This window comes from Chiloscyllium punctatum, chromosome 17, assembly GCF_047496795.1.
Source record: "Chiloscyllium punctatum isolate Juve2018m chromosome 17, sChiPun1.3, whole genome shotgun sequence".
NCBI lineage: Eukaryota > Metazoa > Chordata > Chondrichthyes > Orectolobiformes > Hemiscylliidae > Chiloscyllium > Chiloscyllium punctatum.
In genome coordinates this window covers 102,315,579-102,342,376 of record NC_092755.1, presented here as the reverse complement: position 1 = coordinate 102,342,376, position 26,798 = coordinate 102,315,579, and the positions used below count along the sequence as shown (strand labels likewise).

General features: G+C 41.1%; 1 protein-coding gene across 2 annotated transcripts in view; it reads right to left on the bottom strand.

Annotated features, from left to right (window-relative positions):
• LOC140488189 (E3 ubiquitin-protein ligase DTX1-like) overlaps positions 1 to 26,798 on the bottom strand; it is a 254,164-nt gene that overhangs the window by 8,294 nt on the left and 219,072 nt on the right. The window contains exons 4-7 of one of the 2 annotated variants that reach the window (XM_072588076.1): positions 23,251 to 23,412; positions 15,274 to 15,335; positions 8,288 to 8,446; positions 29 to 233 (exon numbers count right to left, since the gene is read on the bottom strand). In XM_072588076.1, coding sequence (XP_072444177.1) covers positions 39 to 233; positions 8,288 to 8,446; positions 15,274 to 15,335; positions 23,251 to 23,412 — 578 coding nt within the window. In that variant the 3' untranslated portion in view covers positions 29 to 38. The remainder of the gene's footprint in view (positions 1 to 28; positions 234 to 8,287; positions 8,447 to 15,273; positions 15,336 to 23,250; positions 23,413 to 26,798) is intronic. The other variant, XM_072588075.1, reaches the window with a different exon arrangement.

Here is a 26,798-nt window from a genome sequence, read left to right as displayed (position 1 = left end):
ATATTTGCAGTAAAAAGATAATAGTTACTCAAGTGATCCTAAAAAGATATGAAATTGTTAGAAGCATTCACTTGTAGTCCTGCTGGGATGTCATAGACAATGCGAATAGTTTTGAATTCTGGGTATCCAGGCAGTGAGTGTGGGATCACATGATACTCCATCTTCCCGGGTGGCTGTGTTCCAGTTTTCTCCCCATAAATGGCCTTGCAAGTTGGGCACTGCAGGCTGCCATCCTAAAGAAGAGAAATTACAATAACTTAATGATCTTCAATATTCTTGCAACTCCAAGGTTTTATGTAAGTTAATACTATATTGTATTATAAAGGTCTGTAAGATTTTGGAATAAATTTCCTTGATATTTTCATCTAACATTCTTAACATTCAGTTTTACCACTTTCAGTCTCTTTCCCACGATGTAGGGTGGCACAGTGGCTCAGCAGTTAGCACTGCTGTCTCACAGCATCAGGGACCTGGGTTCGATCCCTGCCTTGGGTGACTCTGCCTTGTAATTCCATCTTTGGAATTACAATTGCAAAACAGCCTTCTGCCCTGAAATCTGCTTTGGTGATTACTTCAAACTCACTATTCAATGACATCCACTATTCCACTGTGCTGTGTGAAGCTCAACTCCGGGTGAAATGTGCCACAGTTTCCAGCTGTCTGCTGTGCTAATGGCAATGGTACTTGAGTTTACACTCGTAGTTCTACTTATGAGAAGCTGCAATAACAGTCTGACCATCATGAAAAGTCTCCATAGGGAGTGAGCAGTCTTTAGCCACATCATTAGGGTGTCCCTCCCACAGCTCAACACTATTAACACCACATCTGAAGAATGGATTGTGAGCACCATGTGTGACCAAATGTGACTGTTTCTCAAATCATGACTATCTAAGATGACTTAGACAAGGTGGCAAAATGTGACAAGTATACAGTGATGATTAATGCATTTTGAGGCTGCTTTAACAGTCCAATATTTTAACATGTTACAAGTAACCACAATTGAAATAACATCACAGAATATGGGAAAGAATATCTTTGTTTTGGATATTAATCTTAAAACTACCTGAAATTTATTAACCTTGTTTCAACGTCATCTTCTCAATACTTGTGCTGAAATAGCCTACAGTAATACAGAACAACCTCAATTATCCAAATGAGGCAGGTGGGGAGTATTTTGTTGGGGTAACTGATCTGATCATAAACATAGGAAGCCATACCGAACATGCAAACTGAACTTTCTGTCCACTCAGGAACATCCTGTGTTTGTGCCAAGTCCTGAGCAGCAACTGTCATCAGATTTCTTTCAACCCTCAACATTTTGGATCAGGACAAGAGCGAACTAAAGGTTCATTAATTCATTCATGCAGTTGTGTGTGTGTGTGCGTGTGTGCAGAGGTAGAGGTCAAAGCAAGTCGGTTCCACTAGCGACGATAAAGCAAATGCCTGTTCAGTTGCAACAGGCGAATTTCAGCCAAGGCTCCACATTCCCGGTGAATGTTACCAGCAGAGAGAGAGAGACACACACAGAGAGGGCGAGGAGAGCACAAGCAACTGGCGGGGGTTGGGGGGGGAGGGGCTTGGCGGGGGTTGGGGGGGAGGGGCTTGGTGGGGGTTGGGGGGGGAGGGGGTTGGGGGGGAGGGGCTTGGCGGGGGTTGGGGGGGGAGGGGCTTGGTGGGGGTTGGGGGGGGAGGGGCTTGGTGGGGGTTGGGGGGGAGGGGCTTGGCGGGGGTTGGGGGGGGAGGGGCTTGGTGGGGGTTGGGGGGGAGGGGCTTGGCGGGGGTTGGGGGGGGAGGGGCTTGGTGGGGGTTGGGGGGGAGGGGCTTGGTGGGGAGGAAACCCAACATTAGTTCCTGTGGCATTGCAGATCAGGACAGATACTTAAGATTCTGGAAGAACTGGAAATTCAGGCTGAGGCTCAGTTTTGTTGTGTGTGTTGTTTGCTGTTGTTGTTAATGTGCAATTACAAAAGAGTAGTTTTGTCCTGGTGGATGTCCTGTGTGTGATTGTGGGTAAGCATCTCTTTCATATTGTGTGCTTTTATATAGAGTTCAGAACGATTGTCGAGACCTTGTGATCTTATTCGGATAATCTGAAACTCAGATAATTGATGTTCGGATAGCCGAGGTTGTTATACTTTGCCATGTTCCAAACTACACTGAACACATGTTTATTAATTAAAATGAGCGCTTTCACAGGGGTGTAAAATACAAGTAGAAATTTACAATTATCGAACAAATATTGTTCTAACACCACATACACTGGCTCAGAAGTTACTTCCTTTTCAGTAGTTCAGGCTTCGTTACAAACCCTCCAACTCATACATCCCCTCCAGAACATTGAATCCTAGATGTGAGACAGTTTGAAAACTCTTGACTGGGCTGAAGGGAAGCTCAATGTCACTGATGCTGCATGCAGCAGGGAACCAGCTCTGCAGGGAACGTCCCAAAGAGAGCGTCAACTGGGCTTCCCATTGCCTTACAGTTTGGAACAGATAGGGGAGCAGAGTAACAGCAGTCTCTCAGTGGATACTGGTGACCAACTGTTCATCACAAAGTACCTGACTTCCTCCACTGAAGAGCCAGTAACTTCAGCACCTTGGTTTCAATGACCCTTTTTTTCAGCAACTTAACTCATCAGAAGTATCTCATTATGGCTCATTTCAGTGTTCCCAATTGTTGTTTGCTCTTCACACTCACCATTTTGAGTGGTGGCCCTCCCCAGGTTATTAAAAAGCTGTTCAATCATCAGATAACTGGAGGTGAAGCTAGTATTTTCCCAGATGACCATCCGTGCACCTGGTGGTATTTGCCACCTTGACCAGTATATGGAAAGAATTGTTGGAGGGAATTCGCTGCTACCAATTATTCTTTGTCATGGACCTGCCTGGTTAGTGATAGAGTATCTACAGAAAAGACACTGTTTATAGATAACAAGAAGATTCATTGCATGAAAGCAATAATTACAATTATGTTCGGTCAGGCACAATTAGCAGGACTTTGGGGATCTTGTACAGATTCACTCGCTCTCTCTGAAGCAACAACAGAACACCTCGTCTGCACTCAGTGTGAGAGTCATCAATAGAGTGGGCGGAGCCTATGTAAATGTGACCATTAACCTCTTTGGAACAATTACTTCATGTAACAGTGAACAAGTTGCTGGTTCTACCCCACCCAGCGTGACTATGAAAATAGCAACACATTGTGGAAACATTAGAAAGAGATACACTGTCCAAGAGTCTTATTTTCAAAATCACTCATGCCTGATGTCTACCACATCCAAGCCCTTGATGGCCAAATGAGAATATGGCCCTTTGTCTCTATCCTTCGCTCTGAAAATAGACAGCACATTGACTGGTTATTTAGTGATGGGTAGTAGGACAGGTTCGGAAGATGCTCAGTTGTCATGTATATTCATAGATTTTAGGATGTTAAGTAAATTACAGGATATGAGGAAAATGCACAAATGTTGGAGTTAAAACAAGAGATCAGCTGGTGGGGGGAGGAGGAAGCAGATTCAAAGGGGCAGATAGTTTCCCAATTCCAGTTCCTGTTTCTTATTTTCTCTGCTGCACCACTCAGAGCTTCAGTTCCCAAATCTGGTCCGTGTCTACACAAGATGGACTAGCTGTGCAAACTTCACATTTTTTTAACTTCCATTAAAAACTGGGTGAAACAGGCCTGGTTCATATAAACTTGTTAAAAATTTTATTCACTCACTGGTCATAGGCATTGCTAGTTGTGCCAGCATTTACTGCATGTCTCTCGTTATCATCAAGAAGGTGGTGGTGAGCTGTCTTCCTGAACTGCTGTAGTCCTTGTGCTAAACTTTTAACAATGAAAGTCAGCAAAGGGAGAAGTTGCCATTTGTCAGTCTGCAGGGAATTCCTGTGCAGGTCTTAGATATGTAAAGTTATAAATCACTGCCCCACTCCATTCAAAAAAAAATTCCTTTTCTTTTAATGTAACTTGGCCAAAGGTTTGAAAATAAAAACCATCGCTTGTAATTGATATAAAAATGCTCCTTCAGCCACAATCTGGCCAATTAACAAATGTGATGTTGATACTGCTGTGCTGTCAGCTCCTGGTGGGTGAAACTCCACAGCCTAAAAACAAGCTCTTTATCTGGTTCTATTTTAATATGTTCTCTCAAATAAAGTTTACCTGGGGGTAAAATCAGAAAATGCTGAAAACTTTTACAGGTTTTGCAGCATCTGGAGAGGGACAAGAAAGCTAATTCTTCAAGTTGACAACTGTATATCTTAGCAAATCTTAGCAAGACTTAATCACTTAATGTAAAGTCCGATGGAATGTTGCTGAACTGAGACCTTGGAGTGCAGGTTCATAGCTCCTTGAAAGTGGAGTTGCAGATAGATAGGATAGTGAAGAAGGCATTTGGTATGCTTTCCTTTATTGGTCAGAGTATTAAGTATAAGAGTTGGCAGGTCATGTTGCAGCTGAACAGGACATTGGTTAGGCCACTGATAGAATATTGCGTGCAATTCTGGTCTCCTTCCAGAAAAGATTTACAAGGATGTTGCCAAGCTTGGAGGACTTGAGCCAAAGGGAGAGGCTGAACAGGCTGGGGCTGTTTTGCCTGGAGCGTTGGAAGCTGAGGGGTGACCTTATAGAGGTTTATAAAATCAGAGGGGCATGGATAGGGTAAATAGACAAAGTCTCTTCCCTGGGGTGGAGTAGTCCAGAACTAGAGGGCATAGGTTTAGGATGAGAGGGGAAAGATATAAAAGAGACCTAAGGGGCAACTTTTTCACGCAGAGGGTCATACATGTATAGAATGAGCTGCCAGAGGAAATGGAGGAGGCTGGTACAATTGCAACATTTTAACAGGCATTTGGATGGGTATATGAATAGGAAGGGTTTGGAGGGATATGGGCAGGGTGCTAGCAGGTGGGACTAGATTGGGTTGGGATATCTGGTCGGCATGGACGGTTGGACCGAAGGGTCTGTTTCCATGCTGAACATCTCTATGACTCGATATCAATCATACCATTAATTTGGATAAAAGGTCTAGCTCATTCAGTTGCCTGAGGCAGGAATTGAACCCGGGTCTCTGGTACTGTGAGGCAGCAGTGGTAACCACTGAGCCACCAATACTGTCTGATCTGCTGAGTGTTTTCCAGCATCTTCCATTTCAAATCATAGAATCCCTACAGTATAGAAAGAGGCCATCCGGCCCATCAAGTCTATACCAACCCTCCTAACAGCATCCCACCTAGACTCAGCCCCCTCACCCTATCCCCATAACCCCACGTTTTACCATGGTTAACCCACCTCATGTGCACACCCCTGGACACTATGGAGCTATTCAGCATGGGCAATCTACCTAACCTGTACATTTTTGGACAATGGGAAGGAACTGGAGCACATGGAGGAAACCCACGTTGACACGGGAGAATGTGCAAACTCCCCAAGGACAATCACCCGATGCTGAATCGAATTCGGGTCCCTAACACTGTGAGGCAGCAATGCTAACCGCTGAGCCCCAGTGTCCAGTATCCACAGTGTTTTGCATTCCTTTTTCATTTGCTCTGTTGATGATGAACTTGGTTGCATGAAAATGGTTTGGGGCACCATATACCTGAGCACAAGCCCTGCATTCAAACCTGCTACCCTACCAAACTCTCTCTACCACTAACTCATCGAGCACATACTCACTGGATCCCTGAGACTCTGGTTAGCACACACAGGAATCGAGGCCTGCTCACTGCGACACAACAGCAGAAAGGCATCTGCATACTGCTATATGCTTTACAATTAGCCTTTTCCAATAATGGAAAGCTATATTCAGCTTTCAAGAAAATAATGCTTCTTCTGTGTTTGTTTTGGAGGAGTATTCCAAATCTTTGTAATGATGGAACACAAAATGGATATAGCTTAAGAAACATATTAATATACTAGTACAGAAACAAGAATAAATTAGTTAAGCTAAAATTTTATGACTAAAAGCTGAGTACACAAATACAATATCCTAGTCAGCCAACAGTATTAGCCCAGTGGTGTGATAAAGAGGAATTGCTAAAGCCAATACTAGAGTCTTATCCTCATGTTATTTCTGAATGTGCAAGTCTATTTCCCATTAGTTTAGAATCTTGAACGAGAGAACATCATCTCCTATGATCTTCAATGGGACCAACATTGCAAAGTCAGTCTCCCACCAGCATCACTGGAGGATCATCACTGTCGAGCCACTGAACTGAAGCAGTCACACCTTAAGCAGCTGGGTAGTCACTGGATACTCTGTGACACGTGGCTGATCTCAGATTCTTCTACCAGATACATGGCTCAAGTCATGGCTGTGATAGACTATTTACCACTTTCCTGAATGAACACAGACACATCTCCCTGCTCTGTCAGCAGGCTGCATTCTATAGTGTACAGAATGAACTGCAATAAATTACTTCAAGTGTATCTCTACAAAGCCAACCACCAAAACAGCAATGTCTTGTGTACTTCTCCAAACCACACATCATCCTGACTTGAATCTCTCCCAATGTTGCTTCCTGATTGCTGAATCATTATCCTAGAATTTCCCACTTGGCATCACTGTGGCACACTCTCACCAAAAGGCCTGGGGCAATTTAAGGAAAAGTTTTGTCACTGTCTTTTCAGCCAACTAGGCATCAGCAACAAATGCCAGCATCATTTACACCCTGAGAACAAATTCAAAAGCATGATATCTCATTATCTGGCTTCAGTTCCCTGCACCCTTCATGTTTGCAATTGTTGCATAATACAATGAACAGCAGAGACTCCACAAATGTCTGCAAACATTTTTAATTAACATTATTTAACAAGATCTGACCTCAGAAGATTGGAGGAGAAGTCAAATGAATCCATGCCACTCTTAGCCACCAGCTCAGGGCTAGCTCAGGAACAGCAAGCCTTGGAGCTCACAAGAGATCACTTATGAATTAACCAATAGTGTGTGACATGAGTGAACCAATACAGGAAGGATAATAACATAGGAACTAAAATTTCTGAAAAAAGACTACCTGTATATTTTGTAGTGAGAGTTGTGGTGGTTATATCACATATAGGGACTGTTCAAGGTAAAGGGCCAATTGCATGGTCACTGTGTGGGGTTTCCTGGTCATTGGTGGGACCCACTCCCCCCAGCCCACAACCATTCACACCTCCAATGAGATTCCTAATTTTCACAAAAAGAAAGGAGCTAAATACCATAGCAACTAGTTACATTTCTTCAAAATAAAAACTGCAGGTCAGCAATCCAACCACACACTGTGGTCATGTTTGTGTTTTGTTTAAATTCTGGTCTTGTAATTTATCCTACCCTCTGATTAACTTATTCCAGTTGATCATTTCCATCCATTTGTTCTTCTCTATATCATTCAGTGAATTTGTGCTAACTTGCTTTTACTCGGTGGCTCAGTAATATCTCCCACATCACATGCCACTGCTTGACTCTTAGCCAATTGGGTACCCATGATTGTAACAGAACAGTTTGAATGTGTTTACTGGCTTTTCTACATGACTATTTATTTCACATTTTTTCATCTATTAATTAATTGAAATTGATAATAGTTTAAAGAATATTATAACTGTGACATGTGATCAAACTGTCTGCTTAAATTTTATAAAAATTCCTTGAATTCACATATTTTCATTGGTAATGTTTGGTACATTATAGCAAATTAAATTTTATTTTCATCTTCAAAAGTTAGAATGCGTTTTTATATCAGTGCTTCCTGACAGACCACACCATCCTGACCTGGAACGGGATCACTGTTCTTCCACTGGGTCAAAATTATGAAACTCACTTCCTCACAACACTGTGAGTAATCCTGATTACATTCCTAAGGACTGCAACAGCTCAAGAAAAAAAGCTTATCACCTCCTTCTCCAGAGCAATGAGGGCTGGGCAATAAACGTTGCCTATGAGGTAAAAACAATGACTGCAGATGCTGGAAAGCAAATACTGGATTAGTGGTGCTGGAAGAGCACAGCAGTTCGGGTAGCATCCAAAGAGCAGCGAAATCGACGTTTCGGGCAAAAGCCCTTCATCAGGCTTTCGCTGCTCCTTGGATGCTGCCTGAACTGCTGTGCTCTTCCAGCACCACTAATCCAATAAATGTTGCCTGTCCAGCATCCACACATCCCATGATCAACTTTTTAAAAAAATTCTCGATTGAAACAAAACTAAAACAAGTTTTTTAGATATTACAACTTCAGGAAGAAAAAGAATTACAAAATTGCAATCACTATTACCAGATCTTCACAGTTATGATTTTGAGTTACTGATGGATCTCACCTTATTGCCATTGTTGTACATGGCCACAAGACACAGGAGATGGTACATGTGACTGCATTTACTGAGCTTTCCAACCAATTCCGGTTTCACTCCTTTCAGACTCATGACACCTTCGTAGCCCGACGAGCTGACCAGCCTTTCCATACAGATGGTGCAATCCTAGAAATAGGAAAACAACACAATTACAAGCAAGAAGGGTTCCGATTTGGCCAATCCAGTCTCCAAAATTCATTTACTAAGGATATTATCTATTGTAAGCAGAGGCTTCCAAGAACCTACTTCACTAATGACTCAGAATACACTGCAAGATCAGCTCTGACTGCAGCATGTCAAATGACTGATGTCTTGATTTTAACTGTGTTACCTACAGAAATAGTTAAAGTCACTGGCCATAATAGACAATGTTTAAAGCTGAAATTATTTCAATTCAAGTTGTGACAATAAATTTCACCTGACGTCAGCTACCAGGTTTCCAAAAAAGCAAATCTTGTTTATTATTCCACACTTTAGTCAAATCTTAAGTGGAATTATTGGATTATGGAACAGTGCAGATGACTATTGAATGATGTCTCCTTAAATTTCTGCATGTGAAACATCCATCCTATAGGACACAAAATCCCAAAGATGCAGAGCATTGAAGGTACCCAATTAACTTCCACATGGGGAATGCAATGTTAATGTCACTGGTCTAGCAATCCAGCATCAAGCAAATTTCTGGGAGCATTGGTTTGAATCCCACCATGGCAGATGTTTAAAATGGTAAACACTTCATTTATTGAAGGTAAAGACACAATACTGAGACATATTCTGTAGAAGCTTGCCAGCTCTGATGTCCCATTTAAACAGATATTCTTTACTAGGTATCAAAGCTAAACACTGTTCAGTTTTCACTCAATACCCATGCAAAGAAACATTTAAACAAATTCAATGGATAAATATTCTAAACTAGTTCATGAAGAATGAAAAGGTAAGAATACAAAGGATTGCTGCCAGACCAGCTGGAAGAGTAAGGAGAGGTGATGGGAAATTTGATTAATGGACGGATATTGAGAAAGTTTCAAAGATATGGAGAGTGTAACTGCAAAGTGGTTCAGGGCGGGAATTCTGGAGGTGTGATTGTAGCGATGGAAAGATCGATGGACAGTGGTGCAAAAGCCAGAACTATCAAAATAGGAGAAAGTAGTGTCAAGGCCAGAGGTACAAGACTAGAAAAGGTTTCAGAGATAGGGTGGGACAAGGCTTTGAAGGGTTTTGGAAACAAGGACAAAGATTTTAAATACAATGCCATGGGAGACAAGGTCTGGGAGAAAGCGGACAATGGATAAACAGGAATTACTGTTGGAAAGATTGCAGTTGGCTGTATCAGTGGTATCCAGACCAACAAACTGAGGCCAACTATAACATTCCTCCTGCTCCTCTGGCTAAAATTGGTGAACTCAACTCAGACTAACCCCAGACCTTGATGATCTGCATAACTTAGTGTCATATCCATCTGTATTCAGTTGTTACATCATGGAGGGAATCATTAATCACCATTTAAGGCCCCAACGAATGACAAATAAAATCAAAACACAACCACAAGTCAGTTCTAAAACAAAACTCAGCTCATCAGTTTTCTTCTAATGTCAGTAAACAAGCTTCTCAGTAGTTAAAACTTCACACATATTTAACTGCTCTAGATAAGTGATTTATTTCCACAAAATGTAACACATTTTGAATAATTCAGTGAAGGCATACATTTCTTCTGAGAATATTCTGAAAGGATTGTCAGCATTTGTTCATTTACAAAGCAGCCGCCTCTTGGCCCACTGCTGGTGTTAGATAACCGAGGGGCGACCTTGGCCATCAGAACTGTTCATTAGGCATTTAGTTCCACTTTCAGAAAGACTCCCTCAAATAATTCAGATCTACAGTAGTAAGTTGTTGCAAACACAAGATACATGTTGCCTGCAACTTGCTGGCAGCAGCTACTGAGAAACGATGTTCGTTGTTGTAAAAGCTTATCTGGTTCACTGATGTGAAAAAGAAATACGACCCACTTTTGACTTCAACCTCACTGCAATGTGGTTGATGCTTTCCCTGCCCACTGAAATGGCCTAGTAGGCCATTAAATCATTGACAGGCAAAAAATGCTGGCCTTATCAAATTTTCACATTGAGGTCAAAGAGATAACTTTGGACGTATGATCTTAGTTCTTCACCTCATTGTTAACGTAGAAGCATACCATATTGATGTAAGGAATGGGGACAAATGTTGACTGGGATACCTCAGCTGGAAAGGTTAATGTACTGAGATGTGGTCTGTGTGTCATGCCTCACTGTCTGTTGGGGACTAAAAATTCAGAAGGAAGTCCTAATGCTGGAGAGGCTATGGACTCCATGAAAACACCAGGCACAACCTTCAGAATAGAAAACCAGAACAAAAACACCAGGGATCAGGACTGATCATGTGCAGGAATGGGGCAAGAGGGTTTAGAAAGAGATCTACAAACAGTAAACATGGATTTTCTTTTCAATGTGCCTGAATGCTGTCCATGGAATGAGTAAGGTGTGGGTTTGGTGGAGGGGGGAGGGGCAATGTAGTTGCATTTAAGAGATTTTACTGTTCCAACATCACACATTGGATCATTGGCAGGACTGAAGTTTCTGTTGCATCATGCAGCATTCCCCTCTTGTTTATAGCATACTCTCAATGTTAACATTCTTAAAAAGACAAGCAATGGTCTCCTTTTTAGTTAAAAAGGTATTTACAAAGAGCTGGCTATGCCTGCTACTGGTTAAAGTGTGTTTAGAATCAAAGGTTATAACAGAATTACTGAATAATTGGGATGCTATTGGTAAAGGAGCACCAATTTAAGATAATCACAAGTCCGATTACACGACAAATGAGGAAAATTAATTGTTGTTGAAGCAGAATGACTGAATTCTTTTAAAAATAAATCTGTTGTTTGATAAAGAGTTCAACTTACAAAAAAACAAGTAGGAGTATTGCATTAGACTAAATAGTTCACAGAGAGAATACCAACCCAGATTTAATAGGCCAAATCAAATCAGTTTCTGTGCTCTATCATTTTCTGATTTCATGATCTAATCTTTCCTCTTCTGGTAAGATTAAAAGATTAAATGTTAAGCTATTTGAGGTCTAACTTGTTTCTTATTTTTGAGAGGATAAACCCAGTACCTGTTAAACAAATAATTTACCTTAATGAAGCTATTATGAATATTGATTATCCCTTGTTAACAGACAATACACTGATTTTAACTGACCAGCCTTTGTTTTAGAGTTAATTGAAATCTTTCAAAATCTGTCCACCCTGCAGAAGTCAATAGCTAATTAAACTTAAGTGCATTATCAATGCATTACTGTTTGTAGGATATCATAGGCATGCTAATTTGAAATTGACAAGTGTTTCAAATTGTTATGATTTTTGAAAAGGAAATGACAGTCAGTGTTCAGTCAAGATGAGAGTTTTCTTTAAAAAGCATTTCTTCTTGGTGTGTAGGCACCAGCAACACTACATGTGCTGCTGTCCCTTGTTGCAATGAAGAAATTTGAAGCCAATCTCCAAGTGTACTGGAGTCTCAATATGGCCAAATTAGTTATTTCAATAACCTAAATTCGTTACTGTAATAACCAAGCATTTTATACTCCATGGTCAAACAGCCAGTCATTGAATTGATCTTGCAAAGTGCTCTGCTGCAATGTGAAGTCAGTCTATCTACATGAGTAGTCCAGTACTATAAGTAGTTAGTGGCTATGGCTATTAAAATTGTTCTTCTTTAAAATGTAGAGGGATTATGTTTCCAAATGTTGCAAGAGTTCTATTTTCCTTATGACTCGATGTTAACTGTGCTCCTTATTATACTGCATTAATATAAAGATCACATCCGGTATTCATGTGAAATCAATTGAGCAGGCTAATTAAACATTACAATCAGATTGTTTTCATGAACTTTGGATTTCACCACACCCCCACCTCGGCCACATCCTGCAGGAGTCACTGTAACCTTCGCCAGTACTCAACCACTCCCTCACTGGTGACAGGAAATATATTCATGACAGAATGGGACCCATTTCCCACCTTAGTGATTTACTATTGAAGTGCAACCATTGAGCCAGTTTCTGTCACAATGGTGCCAAGGTGGCAGCACTGCGTACCCAAATCAGGCAGCCCCTTATTTGAGCAGGCGCCGGGTCTCAGGCTGGGAGGTTCTGGAACAAATTTAAGACCTCCTTCCTCACTGGCAGTGATTCCAGGTTCGAGTGGGTGGAGCAGGGAATAGGTCACATAAGTTGGTGAGGAAACCTGGGGTTTAGGGCAAAGCCCTTTCTCAGAGGACTCCTAATACATGAGCTTGACTGCTTGCACACACTAACAATGGGCGTGATTTGCTGTTTTGGAATGCTGTCCAGATGTCTGAAAATCAATGGACCTGGTATCAAGTGTCGCACTGGACAATGGTTCCTGAAATGGCACAGCATTGTACTGACTATTCACCTATAAAGCTGCCACCTATAAAGGGCTTAATTGCTATGCTGATGATGTTAATCGTCTGTGACATGCTCCTTAGATGTCTGAGGTCCCACTACAAGATCAATCTTCACCAAACCAGCTTCATTTCTTTTCAGTCCAGCTTTTCCACTGAGTGTACAGGTGTCCTTCTTTAATTGAAGAATTTTGTTGTTGTCAGCATCATTTCCATAAGAAGGCATTGAACTGGTAGAAGAGCTTCTGCCTACTGTTGTCAGCCAAGTGCTAAGTCATGAATAGATAAAACTGTAAACCTTCCAATAAAATGCCCAACTGTACTGCATCCATGGTTTAAATGATTCAATTGTACTCTTTATTGTTTCTGTGAAATTTCAAATGTTTTAGTCCTGGCTTTTCACTGCACTGCCCAAATTCCTATTTCGTACTAGCCTGGCCAATCATAACAAAGACAGTATAAAGGTTAGACAGGGATTAAGAGAAACAAAATCATAAATTCAAACAAGTGAGAAATTTGCAAATTAAATGATATTGTGCATGAGGTTTATGACAGCAATATACAGCTTTGAAGTACAGTAATTAGGTCAGTGTGTTCCAGCAGAATAAAGCTAGATCTCTGATGTGCTCAAGATATTAAATGGTTATTTTACCCACATAAATTTGAACAAATTGCGACAGACTGATGGGCTGCAACAAAGCCCAGATTAATGCACACAACAAACTACTGCGATATCAAGAGGCAGAAATTAATTGCAAGCAGTGGTATACAACGGGCAATATTAAATCAACTAACTGTTACATCCAGTGCTAGACATTCAGTTCCATTGATAGCTACAATAGTGTGATTGATGCAATAAGACCCTGAACTGACTACAAAGAGTTCCTCTCCCCAAATGAAACAAGAATTATGTTGAAGACTGCATCCTCCATAACCCAAGACCATCTGAACGTTTGCTGCCTTCTATTCTACAATCTACATGAAGAATGACCTATTAACCCTTCATCTCATTCCTGATGATTGTTCCTTCAGCCATCTAGACCCCAAGCCATGGTATTCATTTCCTAAACCTCATCACCCTCTACATTTGCAATAAAACCCTTTCTCAAAACCAACATTTTTCTCTGCTCCAAACATCTTTTATCAGGCCAGAGTTTGTCTGATATTGCACCTGTGAAGCGTATGAGGTATATTTTCATACTACACAAACGTAAGTGGTTGTTGAAAGGAGTAGGAAGCAATTCAATATTTTGGAATGGCGTGTTACTAAACTGTTTGAGATACAAAACAATAAAATCATTTGGAGCCTGACTGCATCCTGCAAGGTTCAAACAACATGACAAAAACCCTTCCAGAAGGGGGGCTAGGTATTAAAGATTGAACTAGCTTCCATGCTGTCTTGATGAGGTTGTGAAGTCAAACCGTAGTCCCCAGTGGTTTCGAACATGACAATTAATTATACAGTAGTGGGCGGCACGGTGGCACAGTGGTTAGCACTGCTGCCTCACAGCGCCAGAGACCTGGGTTCAATTCCCGCCTCAAGCGACTGACTGTGTGGAGTTTGCATGTTCTCCCCGTGTCTGCGTGGGTTTCCTCCGGGTGCTCCGGTTTCCTCCCACAGTCCAAAGATGTGCAGGTTAGGTGAATTGGCCATAGTAAATTGCCTGTAGTGTTAGGTAAGGGGTAAATGTAAATGTAGGGGTAAGGGTATGGGTGGGTTGCGCTTCGGCGGGTCGGTGTGGACTTGTTGGGCCGAAGGGCCTGTTTCCACACTGTAATGTAAAAAAAATCTAAAAATGCTGTGATCTTTATCAAGCCATCGGCTCAAAAGAAACTCTTGCCAATATGCTCCCCTAAAATAGTGGACTACACTTCAAAATGACTTAATTGCTTATAAAATATTTTAGGAAACCCTGAGGCGTGAAAGGTGCAACATAATTGCAAATCTTTCTCTCATATGGCATGAAGGTCCAGTCGGATGGCAAGGTTGGGATCATACAGTTTCATCACCAAAAAAAAGTCTTTATTATTAGTTTGTGAGAAAGCACATTTTAAAAATACAATCTATTCCAGTAATTTACAGAGACAAATTGGAGTAGGATCACAGACAAAGACAATATATAATCAGGGACAGTGACAGTTGAGAAGCTATGACACAAAGTAAGTTTCTGAATTGATAGAAAACAAGAGAAAAGCAGACATACAAAGTCACTTCTTGGCCTAAAAACACACTCTCATTTTCCTTTCTTATGTTAAAAAATAAAATCTCTCCATCCATCAGCATAAAACAGAAACACTATTTTTTAACATTGTTTGAAGTAAGGACAGAATAAATTCACAGTGGCAAGTTCAAGTATTGCAGCTGTCAGGAGAATAGTTTGTATTTCTGATGTCCAGGTGGAATAATGACATGCAGTAGGTGAACTGAATTGTCACAGCCACTTATCACCTCCTGGTCTTTCGCTGTGACTGAGGGATAGTTTGATAGGTAACCCTCACCTCATCTGGCGGATTCTTGACCTTCTGCATATACCTTCGCACCACGTCCTCTGGGGATTTTCCTGTCAGGAAGAAAGAGATCACACATTCTTTACTATCTGACACCAACAAGGGGAAAAGAAATCCTACATTCCTGCAGCTCAGCAGCTTGTATGTAGGTCAGCCTACTTTTATGAGTTGAAATCTGCAAAGGCAGCATCTCACACACAAGAATGATGATAAAAGGTTGGGGATCCTTAACTATTTTGCACAGGAGTGCCACAGCCTTGTAAACATTGCAGGAGTGTCTTTGCACACAGTGACCTGGTTTGTGGTTGGTAATGACCACAGAATCCAATAAATATAAGCTCATACTTCAAAGGGTTTGACAGCTCTTTTTTACTGTTAAAAATCCTCTAGCAGAACCTGTTCACCCAATTGTGAGAATGCATTTTACAAAATAAAGTCTTTTCTTTTGGTCTCAATTCTGTAGTTTATTCCAATCCATGGCCAATGAGGAAGTTTCAGTTCTATTGCCCTCCAGTCTTTAGACTGCAGATGGGAATTAATGAAGGAAGACTTTAACCAAAAGAAAAAAACAGCTTTCAAGGAATAAACAGAAATGCACCATTGAACATTACTTGCAGATTGTAGAAGCATCACTTTAGAGACTATTTGTTTCTGAAAGTGTGCTGCAAAGAAACGTGGGTCTTTTCTCCCCAACTCTTCTTTTTGTGCCCTCATCTATGCTACAGGGAGCATTAGGCTTTAAGTAATTGTTATAATAAAATCAAGGGGGTCCTGTGACACAGAAGTAGTGTCCCTGCCTCCAACTGGGAAGCCTGGGTTCAAGTCCCACTGCTTCAATATTGTATCAAAACAATCCTGGACAGGTTAATTTTGTCTTAGACTTAATGTCCTTGCTTTCAAAGTCCCTGGGGGAAAGAATTCCATAGAGTCTGAGTTCTTTTTATTTTCTCATGGGATGGCCAGTATTTACTGCCCCTCCCTTGCCCTTGAGAAGGCGGTGGTGAGTTGCCTTCCTGAACCACTGCAGCCCACAACGCCCTTAGGGAGGGAATTTACAGATTTTGACCCAGCAACAGTGAAGGAACAGTAATATATTTCCAAGTCAGGGTGGTGAGTCGAGTGGAGGGGAAGTTATAGGTGGTGGTACTTCCATGTATCTACTGCCCTTCTCCTTCTTGAAAGAAATGGTGGTGAGTTTGGGCGGTGCTGTCTGAGGATCTTTGGTGAATTTCTGCAGTGCATCTTGTAGTATACACTGCTGCTACTGAACGTCGGTGGTGGAGGAAGTGGATGCTTGTGGATGTGGTGCCAATCAAGCTGGCTGTTTTATTCTAAACTGTGTCAAGCTTCTTAAGTGTTGTTGGAGCTGCACTCATCCAGGCAAGTGGGCGCATTCTGACTTGTGCCTTGTAGATGATGGGTAGGCTTTGGGGAATCTGGAGGTGAGTTACTCACCACAGTATTCCTAGCCTCTGATCTGCTCTTGTAGCCATTATTGTTATGTGGCAAGTCCAGTTGTGTTCCTGGTCAATGGTAATCCCAAGAGCGTTGTTAGTGGAGGATTCAGTGATGGTAACACTGTTGACTGTCATGGGACAGTGATTAGACCATCTTTTATTGGAAATGGTCAATGTCTGGCATTGTGTGGTGTGAACGTGACTTGAGGTCGTGAAGATGTTCCTCCTCATCTGTCTGAAATGGCTTGCCTTTTATTTGTGTACCCTGGTTCTAAACTCTCAGCTTGGGAAGATATCCTTTCTCCAGCTACTCTGTCTAGCCCTTTAAACATGTTTTAAATTTTTTAAGTTGGCAGCTTTGCTCAGTACCATAATCCTTGGTTTTGCAATTAACTCACGTTCCTCCTATCCATCTATATCCTGATTTATAGCTACTTCTGGGATGTTAATTGATTCTCCAAAGAACAATGGAATACTCCCCAGTTGCCTGAATAGAACAATCGCAGCAAAATGACAGCATCCAGGATAAAGCAGATTGATGGCCCTGCCAATGAATTCAATAGCCACCCAAACAATGGGTGACTACAGCAGCTTATATTCTTTAGGGTACACTACCCTATCTCATCGAGCTTGTAGTGAAAGTAGCTCTCAGTCTGTGACCTCTATCATGGAGGAGGACAAGTGCTTCCATTATGGGATCAATCCATCACTTTCATGTTCCGCTCCACTTCACATTGCATTTTTACTTGGCCCACATCACATCATCATTGCTGGGTCAGAATCCTGGAATTCCCACTCTAATAACACATGGGAGCATGAGAGAACAGAGAGACAGCAGCAGTTAAAGGCGGCTCAGGCATCACTACAAGGCAACTGAAAATGAGCAATTAATGTGACCTGGCAGCAATGCCTGAAGCGCAAACACAAATGTGGAAAATCTTTACAATGTTACAAAGGGGAGTGTAACGTAATTTAACAAGTCGTAGCTCATAATTTGGCAGGGATTCTAGCAGATCTGCTGCAGTACCGTGTGGTGTCTGTCAGTAACTAGATATGTCCTTGCCCATTTTAGATTTTTAAACGTTTCATCTGAAAAGTTGCTGAAAGAGCAAGCTGGTACTGTTGCAGCGAGAGCTTTGTCTATCTGAGTGAGCAGGTAAATCAAATACATATCGATTTAACTAATGAGGCAGAGGAGTGATGGAAGTAAAAGGCTTAGAACAGAAAAAGAAATGCAAGTTAGAATGTGAGGTGAATTGGTGAGGGGAGACTGGGTTAACTGAATGAATGAATGATGATTTATTGTCATTTGTGCTCTACAATGAACAACTCAGTAAAATTAGTAAAAAATCTTCAACTGTCATCACAATCAGGCACCATTTTGAATAGATGAAGAATAAAAAAAGGATAAAAACTGGATCTGTCTTCACAGACTTAGAAGAACCAGAGGGAATCTTATTGAAACACACTACATTCTCCAGGGCAGGATAGAACTGGTTAAAGGGATGATGCCTTCCCTGGTCAAGGGTCCATGATCTCAGTGTACAGGATAGGTGATTGCAGATTGAGACGTGGAAATATTTCTTCACTCAGAGGGTGATAAACCTGTCGAATTCTCTCCCACAGAAGGCCAAGTCACTGAATACTTTTAAAATTTCTAGAGACTAAATGTATCAAAGGGCATGGAGAGTGCTCAGAAATATAGCACTGTGATAAAAGATTAGCTATGTTCAGATTGAATCACATAACAAACGCAATGGGCTACCACTCCTCCTCTTATTTTCTACATTTCTATCAATTTAACATTAAATCAGGTACAGGAAGAAAAATAAATGGAGGGAAGAAAGTTTGAATATGTAAAAAAAAAGGACAGAAATGAAAAGTGAAAAACATAAAAATTTGGATTTTTAAAATTCCAGCAATTAAATCCTTAATGAATGAAACTCCATCCTTATGGTAGTTAATCTTCAATGCCACAGAGATTAATTGTAAGTAATTAACATTTATCACAGTTAAAAGGGTACTTAGACCCGAATGGACAAGACTTGACTTTTAGTGGGGAGCTTAATTTGTATTTAACATGTAAATACAACTATGTCATGACATCCAATGCATTTCAATAGTGAGGCAGGCAATGAAATGTTTTCACAGAACTAATTGCAAAGCATAATGCTAAACGCAACTTTCGGATATTTGTATTCAACCTCATTTCTGCCCTTCCTATAAACTCACTGTGCCACTTAAGTGCATGTGATGGTGTGCACCATTAGCCTCATTGTTATTTTTATCATCAATTGTGGCTCACATCTCACTGCTGACATTAATAAACCGGAAACAAAAGAGGCAGCAGACAAATAGTTACACCCCTTTAGAAATAATGAATGAGGAGCTGGTGTGTAATTAACATTCATTAATAATACTGAACTGAAAGTAATTATTGTTTATTTAAAAGTCAAGGACAGAAGATTCTTGATGAGAAGCCAAATTGTCTATTAATCCCTAAAAGCTAAAGCTTTTCCATGAAGAGCACGTATGCCAGATGATTCGTCAGTTAGTAATTATCTAACACAGCAATGAAATGTGAAAACCCCAGGCTTTTACAAATTTTAGCTAAATTTTAAATACGGGAACAGAAATCGAGTATAAGAGAACCTGAGTTAGGTTCCCTATATATACTATTGCTGCTATCAAAGACTGGCTCAAGTTTGCCAGGAACATATAGTATGAAAGAGTTCCTGTTCCAAGGAAAGGTCACTGGTCCTGAAACGTTAAGTCTGATTTTTCTGTACAGATGCAGTCAGACTCGCTGGGCTTTTCCAGCAATTTCTGTTTTTATACTCTAAAAGGAGGAATGCTGCTATTTCCAAAGGAAGCAGGAAGATCTCTGATTTGGGTTTTTCCAAAGTAAGCGTCCTTACAACAAATGATGATCAATGTGTCAATGAACATTACCAGTTGCCATATTTCTGAGTAAAGCAGAGTATTCTCTACAGGTTAACAGCGTGATGTTTGCACTTCTTGAGCAAGGCGGTTTTAATCATGTTCAAGGTTATTCATTTCCTTCTTGTGCTGATGTTTGAAAATTCAAACAGGGTTTCTACGGACAATAAATTTAAAATGGGGCACAGCTCACACACAATAGAATTCCCTGCAGTGCAGAGAGAGGTCATTTGGCCCATTGAGTCTATAACAACCCTCTGAAGAGCATCCCACCCAGCTAATCCACCTGGCCTGTATATCCCTGGACACTCTGGGGAAATTTAATACGGTCAATCCACCTAACCTGCATATTTTTGGACTGTTTGAAGAAATCGGAGCAAACTCACACAGATTATGAATGTGCAAACTCAACACAGACAATTGCCTGAGACTGGAATCGAACCCAGATCGTTGGCGTTGTGAGGCAGCAGTGCTAACCACTGGGCCACCTTACCACTCCAAAGTGGTTGAAGTACTTAAAGTAGAAATAGCTAAGCAACATAAAAAGGGCAAGACAGTAATAGTACCTTTCCAGTCCAACTATACCCTGTTATGGTTAAAACAGTAAGAAGGCTAGGTCAGCAATGTGTTAATAACACACAGGTTAACAGCACAGGGAGGAAAATCATAAAACTGATCAACTGATCAATGAACAACATGAGGGGGGAGATGCAGGAGGTGAAATATCAGCTCACACATTGCTGTCCACAATGACTGTACTGCTAACTGTCGAAAATGCAAAAATAATGTATTATTGAAGGCCCAGGCATTTTCCAACACACCCTCAGGGAGCCATTACTATAATGAACAAGGCACAGATTTAATTTTACACATTGCTCAAACCCATTTGGTTCTTACTAAATGGACCTTAGATTTCTCCGATGTCAGCCTCCTGGGTACATGGCTATTGCTCACTGTTTCAAAGCATTTGCCAGTCAAACACAACACCAGTGTTATGAATGGCTGTAAAAATGGTGCAGAGGCTGCTAGCCTCTGTTTTCGTATTCATTGCCCCAGTTACTTGCCTGTTGAGGATACTTATAGAATCTGTTAGTTTATGCCAGCTGTATTTTTAAAGTAATCCTCATGTATCATGTGGCAGGAACAGATACTTTTCTACAATTCATTCACAGGATATGGGTGTCACTAGCTAGGCTAGCAATCATTGCTCATCCCTAATTGCCCAGAGGGCAGCTCAGAGTCAACCACATTGCTGTGGGTCTGGAGTCACATATAGGCCAGACCAGGTAAGGATGGCAGTTTCTTTCCCTAAAGAGACATTAGTGATAAATTTTTCAAATAATAGACAATGTTTTCATGGTTATCATTAGATTTTTAATTCCAGATTTTTATTGAATTTAAATTCCACCATCTGCCATGGTGGGATTTGAACCCAGGACCCCTGAACATAAACCAAGTCTCTGGATTAATAGTCTAGCAATATTACAACTAGGCCATCACCCTCTCTCTATGGAACCTTCCCTTAAGTTAGAGATGGTAAGTGAGGAGCGGTAGTAGCGATATGGAAGGCGCAATGGTAGGGATTTGGGGAGAGTGGTAGGAACATTGGGAGAGGTGATGGTGGTGGTATTGATATAGATGAGGTTAATGTGTAGATTTGGGGGGGGGGGGGCAGTTGAGAAATGGGAGGACCAGTGGTCAGGATATGAGAGAAGCGGCAATATGAGTTGTGCAGTGGGAATATAGGACGAGTGGTGGGGATATAGGAGCAACAGTGGTAATAGGAGTAATAAACAGTATAGGAGCAATGGAAGTAATGGTAGACAGTAGGGAAAGAGTGGCAGTCTGTCAATCTCCCATTCACAAATTATAATTGAGTGAAATAGTTAAGCTCCCACTGTTCTATATTAAAATTTCTAGTGTTCATATACAAAGTTTTTATTATTTGTACACAAGAGTCAGGTTAGGTACAACAGCATCTCTGCAGCACAACCACAATCTACATGCACAACACTGGTGGCACCCAAGACAGTGACATCTCCAGCAGGTCTAGTTCATAATGATGTTGATGTGGAAACATATTTCAAAACAGTTTACACGTAACAGCAAATGATGGACAGATTTTGAGATAAACCCAAGTGTCATTTTGCACCTTAAATTAGATCATAAAACAATCAGAAGTAGGAGCAGAGTTAGGCCAATCAGCCCATCGAGTCTGCTTCACCCCTACATAACATCATTGCTGATGTTATGATCCCCAACTCCATTTTCCTAACTTGCCCCAATAACTCTGGATTCCTTTACTCATTAGAAATCTGTCTATAACTGGATAACTAGAAGAGATGGATCATTGATTGGCACAGCTCAGCACTATGCAAATTAATGGCAATGAGCACATGGACATTGGATACATAATATTAAGCACATTGAAAAAGATTTCATGACCATTTTATTCTTTAATTTAATTAAAGACAGTTGAAGTGGTCAAGAGCAACAGATTCTGTTGCAGCAAGCTGACAAAGCAAAGCTTTTTAATTCTTTTCAGACCCCAGGGGAGGCTTTATATTCACTTTGTACTCATTAACACTAAGCTAATACATTTTCAAAATTCAGGCTTTAATAACACTAAGAGAACAGGGAATTGCACAGAGTAACTAAATAATCACTCCAGATTCCTGTAAGGCCACATCCAAGGGACAGATAATGTGTCTGTTTAAAGTGCTGCTGTGTTACTTTAAATTTGGGGAAACTAACTCAAACCAAATTTCATATGCTGATATAAGAATTTATAGCATATTGTATTTACACATAACATAGATGCCTGATTGCTAATTTCCCAAGAATGGTGCACACTTTGCAACAGGTTGAACAGTTATGCTGCAAGTCCTGAAGTTGGAAATTAAAGGCATATCAAGTGAACTTAAAAGCATGTGGTACACCAGGAGAGCTGAAAACACAAGCCAAGAGCCAAGGTGTAAATGCAGAATATCAAGGCGAGGTGAAGGTACACAGTATTGTCTAACTTCTCACCATTTACTATCACCCTATGCCCCTCAATGTATTCAATCAGTTGCACAATTTACTTTGGGAAGAATTCCATTCCTGATAAACTTAATAAAATGGAATAAAGTGAGATGCCCTCTAAGCTTCTAAAGGTAATTTTTCATTGTAAGATTACTCAAAGTATCCAGGTACAAAATATAATATTCAATTCCTTTGGAAAAATTCTTTCTATTTCAGCTAGTAGTCTCGAATAAATTGCAGAGCTGAAATTGCCAGGGGTCTGAGACTAGAGGATGTGCTAAACCTGAGTGTGTGAAGGAGTTAACAAAAGCAAAACACAGTCATTAATCAGCTGCATTGGCTGGTCATGTCTTTTCCAGCCATGTCCTTTAATTTAGTTTCCGGGCACTCTGCGAGATATAAACAGGTCCTCACAATGACATTATCAGTAATGAACCAGAAATATCCAAAATACTGATGGGAGGAGGTGAACTTTCACCTCAGAGTACGCTGCAATGAATCTCTTCTTTGTCTGCCATGGTTAAGGGGGGCAGTTTGGCATACCTACCTTTTTTCAGATGCTTCTTCTTAGTTTTTCTGCAGATACCAGATATTCCCGGCACTGGCTTTATTTCACTCTTGTTAACAGGTGGTGGATGGAGTATTGGCTTGGGAGCCCGAGTCAGACACACTGGAAGACCAGCTGCACACATTAGAATCCCAGTCATACCTGTGCAGATTGTAAATGCAGATCATCTCTAGAGTTTAAACCAGCCACATTGTAAATCATAAATATCACCATCATCTGAAACCGCTTTAATGATGAGAGGTGTTGAATTGCACAGATATTATAATCTAAGATTTTCTCCTGAGTTCTGCTAACTTATCACTCTAAAGGCAATTATTTTACCATATTGATTTTGGTCAGGCATTCCACTTGTGCCCATTTCTATTCATTCCTGGCTTCAGATCCGACAATTAAAATCCTTTCTTAATATTGAAGGTAAACCCCAGATTGTCAAATGACTTATTTTTTGTAGATGATAAATAGGTTCTGCTTAAATCTGCCTTTCAGTCAGACATACTGACTAAATCTTGATGTAGGAGAAAGTGAGGAGTGCAGATGCTTGAGATCAGAGTCAATGGGTGTGGTGCTGGAAAAACACAGCCAGTCAGGCAGCATCTGAGGAGCAGGCAAGTCAACATTTTGAGCGTAAGCTCATCAGGATTTCTTTCCTGATGAAGAGCTTATACTCGAAACATCGACCTCCTGCTCCTTGGATGTTGCCTGACCAGCTGTGCTTTTCCAGCACCACACTCTTCGACTCTAAACGTTGATGTCACTTTGTGTCAACAGATTTGAGTGGCTAGGGCAGTGCTTTCTACCTCTTCCTCAATAAGACACCCATTTTGAAAATTGTTGTTACCCCTCGTGGAAAGGGGCTGGAGGGATGGGAGGTGAGAGAGCCAGGATCTGTTAGGAAGGGAGCACGTTATAACTCAGAGGTCCAAAGCAAACAATTCTGCCTCAGAGCTCACGATTCCAAAAACGTCAGCTGGAAACCAACTACAGTTTTGGGGATCCCTGATCTAAAATAGTTTAGTAATCCTGTTCCTGTACTAACATGTGGTTGCTGTTTCCTCTCTGACTCAATGTCTTAAAAGGAGCTTGCTGTACGACACTCAGTTGTAAAGAGGGGGGAAGCTCATTTGCTCTGCAATCTGTGTTGAGTTATTTGACCTCAGCCAAGGCTGTGACAATGACGGAAATTGATTAAAGCTAGGGTGGGTAAAAAGAAAATCAGACAGCATTCCTGCTGCTAGCTAACATCTAGTGACTCTTTCTGAAAGCATGCATTTCCAGATGACAAATGGTGTCCCCTGCCCCACACTAAACATCCTGTAATAATCGCAGGGACTGCAGGAGGTTTGAGCAAAGTGACAACAGAACTGTAGTTCATAGAACATAGAACATAGAACATAGAACATGGAAGAATACAGCGCAGTACAGGCCCTTTGGCCCTTGATGTTGCGCCGATCAAAGCCCACCTAACCTACACTACCCCACTATCCTCCATATACCTATCCAATGCCCGTTTAAATGCCCATAAAGAGGGAGAGTCCACTACTGCTACTGGCAGGGCATTCCATGAACTTACGACTCGCTGAGTGAAGAACCTACCCCTAACATCAGTCCTATATCTACCCCCCCTTAATTTAAAGCTATGCCCCCTTGTAATAGCTGACTCCATACGTGGAAAAAGGTTCTCACTGTCAACCCTATCTAACCCCCTAATCATCTTGTACACCTCTATCAAGTCATCCCTAAACCTTCTTTTCTCCAATGAAAACAACCCCAAGTGCCTCAGCTTTTCCTCATAGGATCTTCCTACCATACCAGGCAACATCCTGGTAAACTTCCTCTGCACCCGTTCCAGTGCCTCCACATCCTTCCTATAGTATGGCGACCAAAACTGCACACAATATTCCAGATGCGGCCGCACCAGAGTCTTAAACAACTGCAGCATGACCTCAGGACTCCGGAACTCAATTCCTCTACCAATAAAAGCCAGTACGCCATATGCCTTCTTCACTGCACTATTTACCTGGGTGGCAACTTTCAGAGATCTGTGTACATGGACACCAAGATCCCTCTGCTCTTCCACACTACCAAGTATCCGACCATTAGCCCAGTACCCCATCTTTTTATTACTCTTACCAAAGTGAATCACCTCACACTTAGCTACATTGAACTCCATTTGCCACCTTTCTGCCCAGCTCTGCAGCTTCTCTATATCCCGCTGTAACCTGCCATATCCTTCCTCACTGTCTACAACTCCTCCGACTTTCGTATCATCTGCAAACTTGCTCACCCAACCTTCTAACCCTTCCTCCAGGTCATTTATAAAAATGACAAACAGCAATGGTCCCAAAACAGATCCTTGCGGAACACCGCTAGTGACGGCACTCCAAGATGAACCTTTGCCATCAACTACTACCCTCTGTCTTCTTCCAGCCAGCCAATTCCTAATCCAAACCTCCAACTCACCCTCAATGCCATATCTCTGTATTTTCTGCAGTAGCCTACCATGGGCTAGTTCAAAGAGTCATTGAAGTGCAGGGAGTAAATAGGAAAACTGAGACTGCCAGAGAAGAGGAGTTAGGAAACGAGCAATGGATAACTAAAGTAAGTGGAGAGATTGAGAGATAACTAGCAAAAATTCTAAAAATAGGCAGTAAAACCTCCTACAGATATATAAAGTGACATAAAAGCCAATTGCAAGAGTAATTGAAAAGCACGAGACAAAAGATTTCAATTTCTAGAGAGGAAAGCTAATAAGACTGAAAGCTGACCTGATGACCTGCATCCGAGGGCCTTAAAGAAAGTGCATCCAGAGAATACTGGATATATTGGATGTAATCTTCCAAAATTCTCCAGATTCTGGAAAGGCCTCAGCAGTTTACAAAATATACCACTATTCAAGAAAGATGAAGACAGAAATCAAGACGCTGTGCACAATGCGTCTATTGGGGAAGTATTAATGTCCATTAGTAAAGTGTTAGAAAATCATATCACAATCAAGCAAAGCCAACATGATTTTATGAAAAGGAAGTAGTGTCAAAAATATTGATTCGTTATTTGCTAACTTAGTAAGAAGGATGGATAAAGAGAACCCAGATGTAACATATTTGGATTTTCAAAAACATTCACTAAAGTGGCACATAAAAGGTTAAGGTGAGAAATCATAATCTTGGAGGTGATATGGATACTGGGGCTTGGACAGAGGATTGGCTGACTGACAGGAGATATATAACCGGGAAAGCAAAAGGGTAATTTTCAGGTAATTAGTAACTAGTGAAGGGTTACACAGATCGGTACTGGGGCCTCAACAATGTATGATCTATATGAATCACTTAGATAAAAGCACAAACTGTATTGTAGCCAAACTTGCTAATGACTCAAAGCAAAGTAGAAAAGCAAATTGTGCAAAGGATATCATCAGTCTGCAATGGGATACAGAAACATGAAACGAGTTGGTGAAAAAAATGGCAAATGTAGTAGAATATGGAAAATTAAGAGGTTGTCCACTTTGACAGTAAGTATAGTAGAGCAGG